At 40.3% G+C, this 13,322-nt stretch overlaps 1 protein-coding gene across 1 annotated transcript in view; it reads left to right on the plus strand.

Moving 5' to 3' along the window:
• The window catches only part of SHMT2 (serine hydroxymethyltransferase 2), a 212,304-nt gene that overhangs the window by 84,939 nt on the left and 114,043 nt on the right, over positions 1–13,322 (plus strand). Inside the window, exon 3 of the mRNA XM_044083621.1 lies at positions 12,340–12,421. Within this exon, the coding sequence (XP_043939556.1) occupies positions 12,340–12,421 (82 nt within the window). The remainder of the gene's footprint in view (positions 1–12,339; positions 12,422–13,322) is intronic.

Genomic DNA, 13,322 nt, shown 5'->3' on the forward strand with positions numbered 1-13,322 from the left:
CCATAAGGATAGGGTCTCTCTCGGACCAAACCTCTCATTCCTTCCTAAAGTGGCTTCCGTGTCTAACATGAATCAGTCCATTGAGCTGCCTGTGTTCTTCCCCCACTTTTCTAACAAGGCAGAATTTAGATTTCACCAATTGGATGTACATAGACAGTTACGCTTCTATCTACACCGGACAAAAGATATCCGAAAATCTGACCAACTCTTTGTCTCCTTTTCGGAAAACCGATTGGGTTCTCCAGTATCCAAGGTTACGCTGTCTAGATGGATAGCCAGTTGTATCTCTTTCATCTATCAGGCAGGAGGTAAAAATTTGCCATTTCCAGTCAAGGCACATTCTACTCGGGCCGTTTCTACATCCACAGCCTATCAAGCTAGATTGTCAATGGATGATATATGTGCTGCAGCTACTTGGGGTTCTCCTCACACCTTTGTTTCTCATTACAAATTGGATGTGGTCTCCAGGGGCAGATCTTCCTTTGGCTCCACAGTTCTCTGGAGTATTTTCGTATGAGCCACCCAGGATGTAGGTGCTAGGAACGCTGTCCCACGGGTAAGAATGTAGGCGAGATAGGACTACATAACATCAAGAAGTTATGTACTCACCATAACGTTCGATGTATGTAGTCCATCTCGCCTCACATTCTTACTTACCCTCCCACCTTCCCCCTGCTTGGAGGATTTGGAAGTTAGGTTGTCACCTACTGAGTCCTTTTGATTAGGTTATTGTTATATGGCTGTGGTGTGTGTATGGAGTACAAATGTTGTTTCGCAGCAAACTAGATCTGGGGATATGGAGCAGTGCACCATGGGATACCCTATTAGCCCAGCCAATGAGAGACTTTGAGCTAGTAAAATCAGCCGATATTCGGCTCCGAACCCACAGGTAAGAATGTGAGGTGAGATGGACTACATACATTGAATGTTATGTTGAGTACATAACAACTTGTTTTTGGTAGGGGAAGGATTGTTTTGGGTGGATGAAGTAATACTAGAGGTAGTTGGATGAGGCAATGCAAGGTGGAATGAGGGGCGGTTTAAGTTGGAGCCTGGCAAGGGCATTCCCATTTGGAAGAAAAATGAGAGAGTAGCTGAGATTTGAAATTTGTATGGTTAGGTAGGTTGCTTAGGTGTGTGGGGAGGGAGTTCCACTGTTTAGCTAAGGAGTGAGACAGCAGTAGATGGCCAGAAGGTCATGTAGATTTGTGGAGGAGATTTTGGTTTTTGGATCTGAATGAGAGGTTGGGAATGTAAGGTTTTAAGGAAGTAGCGAGAGCTGGGCAGCTGGCAGGTTTAAACATGAGCTTGTGGGCAATGGTGAGTTGTAGGTAACTGAGGTAGTTGGGTAGTTCAAGCCAGTTGAGGGTGAGGAGGGAGTGGCAGTGGTGGGATGAGTTTTTTGAATTGGTTGCAAATTTGGAGATCTTGTGGTAGCAGGATTCCAGTTTGGACCAAAGACCAAGATAGAGATTGGTGAAAAGAGGGGCACCATACATAAGGGAGGGGTGTAGGAAGGGTGGATGCAAGAGTTTGACTGGTAGAGGGGCTTAGGAAGCAGTTGTGCCTGTAGTGGAGACCTAACATTTGGTGGGTTTTCTTGATTGCGGAGCAGATGTGGGTGTCAAATTTTAGTTCTGCATCAATAATGATGCCAAGAAGCTTGGTGTTGGGAAAAATTTCAAGGAGGGTGTTGCTTTGGCTCTGTATGGTGAATGTGGATTTGTCAATGGAGTTTTTGGTAGGGGAAAAAAACATTAGCTTGTTTTTATTTGCATTTAGTGCCATATGGTTAGACTGCATCCAGGTTTCAGTTTTGGAGAAGGCTAGTTGGTTTTTGCTAGGAGCTCGGAGGGGTAGAAGCCTGATCAGATGATTGAGTCATCTGCATATTGGATGATAGATTAGTCTGGGATGGATTGATGAAAGTTGTTAATGAATAGGTTGAAGAGAATAGGGCCAAGAACAGAACCTTGTGGGACACCTGTGGGTGTGCAAAGGAAGGGGGAGGTTGACGTTTTCCATTGGACAGCTTGTTGGCAGTTGGACAAGTAGCTGGAAAACCAGGCAATGGTGGTAGGAGAGAGGTGTAGGGTGGAGAGTTGGGATATAAGTAAGGTGTGTGAGATAGTCTCAAAGGCCTTTGACAGATCTAGTAATAGTGTGGATATGAACTTGCCTGAGTTGCATTCGAGGTTTATGGTTTCAGGAAAGGAAAGAAGAGCAGTCATGGTGCTGTGGCCAAGTCGGAAACCATGTTGAGTAGGGGAGCGGAGACTGTTTAGTGTTAGGTGTGCTGGTATTGTTTTCTCTAGTATTTTAGAAAGAGAGTAAAGGATGGCAATAGGCCTGAAGTTGGTTGTATCAGTATTTTTGCCACCTTTGTGGAGAGGGATGATGTAAGCATGACGCCAGATAGAAGGGACGTATGATTCTTATATGGATCTATTTATAAGAATAGAGATGGGATAGGCAATGCTGTCTGCAGATTGTTTGAGGAAGGTGGGTGGAAGGTTGTCGGATGCATTGCCACAGGGTTTGAATTTGAGGGGGAAGTCTTTTTATAGTGCTTGTGGGGATGGGCTTGAGGCAGAAGGATGTGGAGGAAGCTTGATGCTTGGGGTGGTGGTGGAGGAGGGGGGTGGGAAGGAGGCTGATAGTTTAGCTATGCAGTATATGAAGAATGAGTTGAACTTGGCTGGCTGTTTCAAAGTTGGAGAGGTTGGGGTCTGGGCAGGGGTTTTCTTTGTTGCCAGGATGCAGCATGGATGAGCTGGAGTCCCAGAATTTTTTGGGATTTGTTGAGTGCAAGGACTGGAGTTTGGAGTAGTGGGCTTTGCGGTCTTTAATTATTAGCTTTTTGCGGCGTTTCGTAGTTGCTTATACTCTAGGAGGGTGTTAGGGTTTTTATGTTTTGGATATTGTTTCCATTTTTGTCCCTTTAGACTCTAGAATGAAGAGCTGCCTCTCTCTCTGTCTCTGTCTCCGTCTCTCTCTCTCTCTCTCTGTCTCTCTCTCTCTGTGTCTCTCTCTCTCTCTCTCTCTCTCTCTCTCTCTCTCTCTGTGTCTCTCTCTCTCTCTGTGTCTCTCTCTCTCTCTCTCTGTCTCTCTCTCTCTGTGTCTCTCTCTCTCTCTCTGTGTGTCTCTCTCTCTCTGTGTCTCTCTCTCTCTCTCTGTGTGTCTCTCTCTCTCTGTCTCTCTCTCTCTCTCTATGTCTGTCCCTCTGTCTCTATCTCTCTGTCTCTCTTGTTAAACCTAAAACATCTCCCTTTGACTCTACACCAATCTTGACTCTCATGTGTGAGATCTGGACTGGCTGTTTAAAATAAAAAGTTATTGCTGGGTATGAGAAAATGCAGGCCTTAGTTTTGAGACAGGTGTTCAAATTTGAATGATGTGCCAATCTTTTAGCATGTTGCAATCCATTTTAAGTTTCCATTTAGGTGAGGGAGGAGGGAAGAAAGATAACCATGCTGTTTTCGCAGGTGGTAGCTCCCCATGTTAAAGGTGGTTTGTGCAAGTGGAGTGAAGGAATGTAAACAGAATATCTTGGAGATCAGAATGTGTTGTCTCATGTGTTTCTATTTATGGAATTAAGAAGGCCACTCCCCAGCTAAATAAGTAACCGATTTTTTATTTTAGGAGGATTGTATTTTGTTGAAGACCCCATTTTACAGCCTTTAAACTAACCTTTTCTTCAGTGCTGCTTATTCAAGTAACAGCATGAAATTAAACTGTTGTGTAGCTTGCATGTAATACTGCAGAATGAGTACATACAGGTTGAACATAGTTCTTTTATGAATCAAGACAAGATATGTTAAGTGATTAAGGTGTAAGGATATGGGAAAATAGGGATAGGGGATTTGGTAAAATGATGGACGGCATCATGTAGGGGTTACATAAGAAGGCATGAGAAAGAAGGATCTAGCAGCTGTAGAGGTGGAGATGAGAGAAAAGAGGATGCCAAATGAAGGATTAGGACTGGGGCAGAAGTACACAGTGTTCTTACTACACTTAATTACTGATCTGTGTGACGGCACACTTTTCCTCACAAAGTGGATATACATTCCACATGCCCCTACTGCATTTTAAAACCTGAAATGGTAAGTTTTTGTTTCTTTCCAAATCTTTAATAACTTGGCGTGTAGACTTATTGAAGCCCATTATTTCTTAAGTTCGTTAAAAGATTGTTCCACCTTGTGGATTGCCTCTCCTTTGTTGTCCCTAATGCATCTTTAAATGGCACTCTCCCAGACTGTCACAGATAAAAATGGAACCTACTACTTGTTTCCATGTCACAGTAGGTCTCTGCTGCCTGATTTTAAATGCCACCTTTTCATTAATTGAAGATTATGATTATATGACGAAATTGAAAATTCAGAATGGTAGAATAAATATTGAGTTTTTTTATTTCCTTAAAAAATTACAAAGCAAAAATCAATTTGTCATTTCAGAAAGCACACTTTTGCATGTTGGGAGGAGGGAATTCAATAAAAAGATTTACTAAACACAGAGTTTAGGGCTGTTTGCTGTGTAATTTTAAAATTACATGCCATCTGAAAAGAATGTTAATAGAATGGACTTGGAACTGATTTGGTTGTTGTGTTCATGTCAGGGTAGCTCCAGGGTATAGTGTCTGTGACATGCTTGACAGGAGGCCTGCAGGATTTTGTGGAACAGGTCTTTACAGGGGCTGTTAATGACAAATAAAAAGGAAAACAAATACAGATTTCCTGAAAGTTGAGGCTTTTTTTTTTTTGGAAGGTATTTCCTCTCCATTGCAGCATTTTTAGCTGCTTTCTGAAACTGGTGCAGCAGTCAGACAGCTGTTATATTGCTGATATTGTTGGACATGTACAGTTTTATTATTATTGCAAACCTCTGTTAATCAGGGTCTTTGTTGTACTGTATCGTGTGTTTGCTACCGATACATTATCCTTTGTACTTCCCCTCTTTGACTTGCACGTAAATCTGGCTTTCACCAAAAAATGGAAGTATTTACTTGTACCTTGTTTAAACATGCTAAATAATTTCTTGTTGAAAATCTGTTTAATAGAAATGTAATAAGAGGTTTAACAGCCATGTTGGAAGAATTGGCATTAGCAGGAATTTGGTGCACTAATTATGTATGAATATGACAGCTGTGTGCTCCTCATTGAAGGTGAGGGGTGGAATGAAGTTACAGAGGTGCAGGGAAATGGTTATGTGCCCTTGTGTAACAGGTCAAGCAATGAACACACTACATTAACAGACAGACCATAATAATTTAGTTAATGCACGAGAGTAAAAATGACATATTTGTAAAAAGTCACTGGCAACCTTCCTTTACAGAATGCATTTTAATTAATTCATTGCACCGGCATTCTGAAATCACTAGGACAGAGATTTTGAGATAGAAGGAGCTACTGTGGCAAAAATAATGTGCGGCAGCTAATTTGCAGACATTCCTCCAGGAATTCCCAGCAGTCCTCTGCCTCTGTACTAAAGGTGGTATGTGTGGGAGGGAGGATGGAGCAGGTTTTGTCTGAAGTGTAGGTCTTTTAGTTAACCAAGACACTGATTATACTGGACTTCATAAGTTAATAGAGCTATCTTCAGGCTGTTGCACTATTTAACTTTGAGCCATTGCAATTTGAACAGAATAGGTGTAGCATGATCTACACCCACCTGTAATGTTCCATATAAGAAATATGCAATACAGAAGTCACACACAGAAAAATGTGCTGTGTGTTATAGAAATCCAGTTTGCTAGTAATCGATCCATACTTCAAAATAGATAGGGCTTCATGACACAACAGTTGTGCTGGTAAGCTTTCAGTGTTGAAGAAATGCAGAATTTAATTACAGCAGCAGTCTGGCCACTATAAGATGGGGTCATTCATTATAGAAGACCACAAGAATGTTTTTCAGCAGAAAGTCATTTACAGTGTAAACTTTTAAAGGTAGATGAAAAGCTGTAGAACCTAAACAAGGGAATGAGAACTACTTTGCTGAACAGTTTAATGTTTGATCCGTCAAAAGAAAAATTTAAAAGTAGACCCATGTATAAATATACACATATACAAATATACTTATGTACATAAATGTGTGTGTGTGTATATGACCATGCATATTTTGGAGGAGTTTGTGCACACACGCACTCATGTATATGTATGGGTGTGTGTGTGTATGTATATATATATATATATATATATATATACACACACACACACACACACACTCATATATATGTATGTGTCTATGTATATATATATATATATATATATATATATATATATATATATATATATATATATATATATATATATATGTGTGTGTGTGTGTATAAAATATGTATATGTAAATGTAAACTTATGTGTATATGTAATGTATAAATATGTGTGTATGTATAAATATTGACCGACATAATTTGCACTTCTGCCATCAAGTCATCAAGAGTTTGTATTTAAGGGGCTCTGGTAATAGTGAGCACCTGCCACACTCAAATAAACTTTACACTGTCCAGCTGTAGAGTACAGTTACAGTCACTGACTCCCCAGGATTATCTTTACATTGTTGAGAGCCGAGTGGTTTCCAGTGCTGTATACCAACAGTAACTGAATCTTGTCTAAGCTCATGCTCACACACAGACCCATGCATGTTTTGGAGGAGTTAACAGTATCTCTCCAGTAACAATGCCACTTTTATTCTAGCATGCTGCCATTAGCTATATCTGAAACTTGTCCAGGATTATTTTGTGCACAGACACACACACACACACACACACACTTACACACACTTACACACACACACACACACACACACACACACACACACACACACACACACACACACACACACACACACACACTTTTCCTCTTTGTCTTCATAGTGTCATACATCCATCAGCCAAATGTTTGGCACACTGTGAATGCAGTTACTGCTTACCTTTAAAATAAGTCAACAATTACATTTTTGTAGGGTAGCAGTAGCTTTAATCATTCTCTTCAAAAGGCGGATGGCCGCAGTTGAGATGCCACCAGCTCTTCACACATACCCTTAAATGTATAAATAAAACACCATCCACAAACTTTAGAAATTAAATTAACAAAGCTCTGTACTTGAAGTAAATGCAGACTAAGTAATATACTTTGTAATAATAAATACACAAGCAGCTGTACACTTGCACAAAGAAATACAACATAAATGGGTTTTATCTGACAGATGGCATGTAGAATAACTTTGTTAGCTAATGTGGTCCTTTCACCACATGTAGCTATGTCAAAGCAGCAGTTGGACAGTTTCATAATCAAGGAATTCCAGGCTTGAGCTTCTGGCCTAGAGTTTGGAGTTCACTGTACACACTTCAGAATCAAGACAGGCACTCACCAGCACTTAACAGTTGCTATCTCTGCTTAAGAGAGTTCAAGGCTCTGCATTTTCTGTTTTGGGTTAATTTTGATTGTAAAAGCTCCCCTTTCCACATCCACATTACTCTGGGGTGAGAGGTAGAGACCAGATAAAGAGTAGCATTTCTTTAACTGCATGCTTTCAAAAGCACTTCGACTGAATACTCATTTGAGAAGCCAGTTTTACTTTTTAACACTTTTGCTGAATTTCCTCCAAAAGCAACTAAATGTTTTGTACAGGTGGAGATATGCTCTAGAGAGAAGAGGTGGAGATATGCTCTAGAGAGAAGAGGAATGAAGGTCAACAGGACTAAGACAGAATATATGTGTGTGAATGAGAGGGAGGATAGAGGAATGGTGAGGATGCAAGGAGTAGAGGTGGTGAAGGTGGAAGTGTTTAAATACTTGGGATCAACAGTTCAGAGTAATGGTGAGTGTGGAAGATAGGTGAAGAAGAGAGTACAGGCAGGATGGAGTGGGTGGAGAAGAGTGTCAAGAGTGATTTGTGATGGACGAGTACCAGTAAGATTGAAAGGGAAGGTCTACAAGAGGGTAGTGAGACCAGCTATGTTATATGGGTTGGAGACCATGGCATTGACAAAAAGGCAGGAGTCCGAGCTGGACATGGCAGAGTTAAAGATGTTAAGATTTGCACTGGGTGTGACGAGGGAGGACAGGATTAGGAATACGTATATTAAAGGGTCAGCCCAGGTTGGAAGGTTTGGAGACAAAGCCAGAGAGGCAAGATTACGTTGGTTTTGTCATGTGCTGAGGAGGGATGCAGAGTATATTGGGAAAAAGATGCTAAGGTTGAAGCTGCCAGGTAACAGGAAAAGAGGAAGGTCTAAGATAAGGTTTATGGATGTGGTAAGAGAGGACATGCAGGTGGTTGGTGTGACAGAGTAAGATGCAGAGGACAGGAATAAATGGAAACACATGATCTACTGTGACGACCCCTAACGGGAGCAGCCGAAAGAAGAAGACATTTGTACTATATTCTATACATTTTACTTGATACAGTATTTACTAAAAGCAATGACCATTATTTTAATGAAAAGTAATGATTACATTTCACTTGACTTAATACAGTTTTTCTGTGCATTTTACTGGAAGACAATTGCAGGCTTTGTTCAGCCTGTTAAATATCTGTACATGTGGGTGCATCTGCACGTACTTGTTAGTATGCATAACTTATCAGAAAGCTATTACTTTATAGATGTCTTACAGAACAGAAAAGGGAGGAAATATTAAAGAGGCTGAACATTTGTGGAAGTGCAACAAATGGTTTCTCGGAAGAATGGTCCTTTTTAACCTGTTTCAATGAACACTGGAAAACACCTTTGGAAAGGGTCTTTTTAGCCTATTCCAGTGACTGTGAGAACCATAATGCAAAGAAATGTGAATAGCCCTAGCAAAGGCCCGCCCATTCAATTTTTCCACAGTCTAAATTGTGACATATCTTTCCAGAATTTATGTTGCAGAACATACAGTATGTTTTACTACTAATTGGATGATCCTAAAGAACTTGCCATTTTCAGTTAAGCCAATGTACAAGACAGGAGGTAAACACCTAGGCGTGTATCACTGCATCCGCTGCTTGAGAGAGAAGGTCAGCTTTATGGTGCATATGGTTAAAGTCCTAACTTTGCCTCACCTGCCCTCATTTCAAATAGCAGCCAAAGCCCTGGTGCTTGCTAGCCAAGAATAGATGTCAGTGTGTGATACCAGGGGGAAGAAGTTTGATTGGACCCACCGCAAGAGTACTGTTTAAGGAAAGACCTGACATTGTAGCTATATGCATATAGTGAACAAGTGTGTAGAGGCAGCCCAAGGATTGCCTGCATTTCATGCAGGTTGTGAGTGTACTGAAGCATCCACATGTAAAGTAGGGCATTACATCTTGCTTGTTGGCAAACTGAGACAGTGTGGGGGCAGTGTAAAAGGCACAAGGCTGAGTTGAGGATAATGGTGGTCAGCATTTGGTTCTCACCCCCCAGTCAGCACAGAAAATGATGGCTCTGCATGTGATATCACACTGGATAGAGTAAGACACTCATGAAGTGATGTAGGTGCAATTGAATGTACAGGGCAAAGGGACGGGTGGCCACATTGCTGAGTGGGGCACAGTGGGTTAGTTTGGGGAGGGGATCAAAAATATTATTCTTAGAATGAGGTGTTAAGTTGTGATCCCATCTGCCTAAGTTGATATTATCTCATTTAGATATAAAATATTCCATGATCTTTATCCAAAAGACTTTGAGAATTTCCTGTGTGTCCTGCTGAAATTATCATTTACAAGAGTGGTTTACATCTTGGCCATTTTACATGGTCATTTTGGTTTGTACCTTGTAAACAGACCATATGCCTAGTGGGACTAGCACAGTCAACAAAGGTAAAATAAATAAGTGTGCACTATGTTTGCAGTATAGCATACTTAGAGGCAAGATGCATCATGTTTAACAGCTAAACAGGATGGTTCTTCGGAACAGTGGTTTGGCTTCCAGGTCTTACTTTCTTTTGAGTAAACTATATAATGTTTTGCCAGGAGAATTTTGTCACCATCAAGTCCACCTTTCACTGCCTTTTCATCCTCCCCCTCAGTCTTTCTTGCTGTATTTCAGAAAAAAAAATTAAATAAATGTTTTGGCCCAATAATGGAAGATGCACAGACACTGGAACACGGACCACCTGAGTAATACCTTTTATTGCACCAACATTGGTTTTGCAGTTAATCAAGCTTTTGAGCTGGCACAAGCCTGTCATCAGGAGTTAAGTTACTGATGTTAAGTACAGTGCTTAAATATCCACTTTTGCCTAGAAAGGGAAGTACATCATTTATTTCTAATTGGCTATAAAAGGTAAGCTTGAAAAATGCTAGTGCAAAAAAAAAAAAAATGCAGCTCCTTCTACACCTCAAGAGACATGACAGTAAGCAAGCACGTGTGTGTGTGTGTGTGTGTGTGGGGGGGGGCACAGCCTTAGAACAGGATTGTGACATGCTATAAAAATCAAAGTGTGCTACATTACATTAGTTAGTGTTCATTTAGCAGAGGAGATAAAGGTGTAACCATTTGAAATTTCAAAACCTACTACAGCAAGTCCCAAAATGCAGAAACTGAATGGCTGAAAGATCGGACTTCTGTATATTAAGTCTGTGATGGCATTTATTGGAATATTCCCTTTTCCCTGAAGTATGACAGTCTTGGAGTTGGCATATATAAGTTGGGGGATACGTAGGTTTTGCCCCCAACCCCCCCATACCAAAAAGAAGTTTTAAGGAGAAGAGCGATTTTCAAGATTTGCTCTTCACCAGTGTTTTCGGTCTTTTTTTTTTTTTTTTTTTTTTTTTTTTTTTGCAGCTTTACAGCACTCCGCATTTCAAATGCTGACATTTCAATAGGGAGCCGAGATAACACTCACAGAGACTGCTCTGACATTTAATAAGACAATAAATCTCAAACCAAGAGATGTGTAGGGAGATGAGTTAAATCCAGAAAATGAAAACAAAAAAGTATAATTTGTAAGTTGCTAGTCTGTGTGAACAGCAGTCTTTGTGAGTTAGATGTTTTCGTTCACAGAAAATATAAATTAGCAATAATGTCCACATCACAATGATGAGTATGGCAGGGACTACCAAAAGTATAAGATACAGAGTTAGAATGTATGGTTATTGTATGCAGTTTAATATTCTACACAGGCTGTGGTTTGGCTAATCATTTTTTTAGCCAATTGGAAATAAATGCTATACTTCCCTTTCTAGGCACAAGTGGATAATAAAGCACAGTCTCTAACGTCGTTAACTTAACTCCTGATGAAGGGCTCATCCCATCTCGAAAGCTCGACCAATTGCAAAACCCATCTTTGGGCCAGTAAAAGTTATTACATCATGTCTGTGTTCCAATGTCTTTGGTGTTTTCTGCTGTGTGTCAGTGAACCATCAGCCTGAGATAACTTGTATACTGTGAGAGTAGAGAAGACTGCACATGGGTGCTTTTCTCACTGCCTTGCTGATTTTGATATTACACTTGTCTCATATGTTTTACATTAACACTACAACACCTGAGCCTTTTGACATATGAACATGACTTCAGCCTTTGTCACGGGATTCAGTATCAGGCCTTCACTGACAAAGGTTGAGCTGGGTTAGATCTTTTTGTGAAGACTGAGGATGCGGTGGCACTTGATCAGCTCACATTTGGTGTAGGTAAAATAGCAGCCAATAGCTTGCATCTCTTTGCACATCTGCTGTTTGCTGAGGGGAGATGAAACAGTGAAAGGTCATGACTGCTTTAGCCCCAGGAACAGACCTCCTGGGCACAGAAAATACAAGAATTAACTAGCGTGGTTTGCCTGACAAGTTTTAGGATATGTTTTATCTGTGTGTGAATAAACCAGAGTAGGATGGAGGCTGGAACATTAGTTTTCTTGTACTAAAGTGAATGTTAGCAGAAGTGATCCCAGTCTGTTTAGGGTCCAGACAGCTTGAAACAAATTAAAGAAAAAAGATAATATATGGTTTGATGTAACTTGTTTGCAGAAATGTAACTGTGCTAGCAGTCCTAATTTATAATGCGGACTTGCAATAAATGCACTTGGGGGGGGGGGGGTGCTTTATCTGACAGCTGTGCTGCCCTTCTGCCAGTCATATTTCCATATGCTACTTTGGTCACAAGGTTGTACACAGATGTCATCTACAACTCTGTCCATATGTAGACTGTTAACAGACCATGACGACATCAGGTGCATGAATTTATCAGAACTGAGATTAGGACATTAAAACATGAAAGTGAGATTTATGCACTGGCTGTTTAGGTTGGCAGTAACCCTGTATTTCTTTTTTTTTTGCTGTAAGCTACTTAAGATATTATAGACTGTACCCTAGCTGATGAAATGCCTCATGGAAAATGAAATGTCTTCTAAGCAGTATTATTAATGTTTCTTCTCTCTGTAGCCTCACTCATGGATACATGACTGACGTCAAAAGAATCTCTGCCACTTCTATCTACTTTGAATCAATGCCGTATAAATTGAATGTAAGTATGGGCAGTATTGATTTGCTTGGATGTTCCCCCCCAACAAAAAAAAAAAGAAATATTTCATGTTGAAAGTAGTACTGTCAGTCCTGAAAATAGTGTGATACATCTGGATATTACTCTAGTGCCATTCTTTTTTCTGAAGCCTCTCTCCCTGCCATAGTCATTGTGTTTTACAGAGCCAGCAAACAGTAGAAGCCCACTTTCCCCTTCACATATAAGCCTACATGAAAGTGAAGTGAAAGAGAAGCTCGTGCTTGTAAGGAAGAGTGACAAGCTGAGAAGAATGTAGTTGCTTCATGCATCTGTGGATGGAGCAGCATGTCTTTTTTGGGGAAGAATGTGTCTTCATGATAGAATTCTAAATTTTCCATTTCATTGGTTGTAGTGTTATTAATATACTGGTTTCCAGTGCATCAACCAACCTTCTGAATATGCCCCAGTTTCCAAGTGGATTTCCTTTGTATTTTATCATTTCTATTAAAACGTTCATGCATATGTGCTTTGTTTCTAAGCATACACAAAGAACCAGGAGGGAAGGGGAAATGCAAGGATAAAAGTTGTGCTGCTGATTATGGGTCATTACCGGTGACCACTGCCCATTCTATCACTGCAAGGAATTTTGTGACTTGCAGATTGGTACCAGCAATACAAACTTTTGATAAGAATGCAGATCTAAAATTTAAACTGCTTAAGTGCACCTAATGATTTTCAGGGGCAAGTAACGCAAATGCTGGAAGATAAACTCTTTATATAAAAAACACGGCAAAGCTTTCAGGTAAAAATACATGTATGCACTGAAGAAGGGTTTTTACCTGAAAGCTTTGCCGTGTTTTTTATATAAAGAGTTTATCTTCCAGCATTTGCGTTATTTGTGACTGTTGCTTCCTGTTTCTACAAG

Source organism: Protopterus annectens, chromosome 9.part0 (genome assembly GCF_019279795.1).
Source record: "Protopterus annectens isolate FY-2018-M chromosome 9.part0, PAN1.0, whole genome shotgun sequence".
NCBI classification, from domain to species: domain Eukaryota; kingdom Metazoa; phylum Chordata; order Ceratodontiformes; family Protopteridae; genus Protopterus; species Protopterus annectens.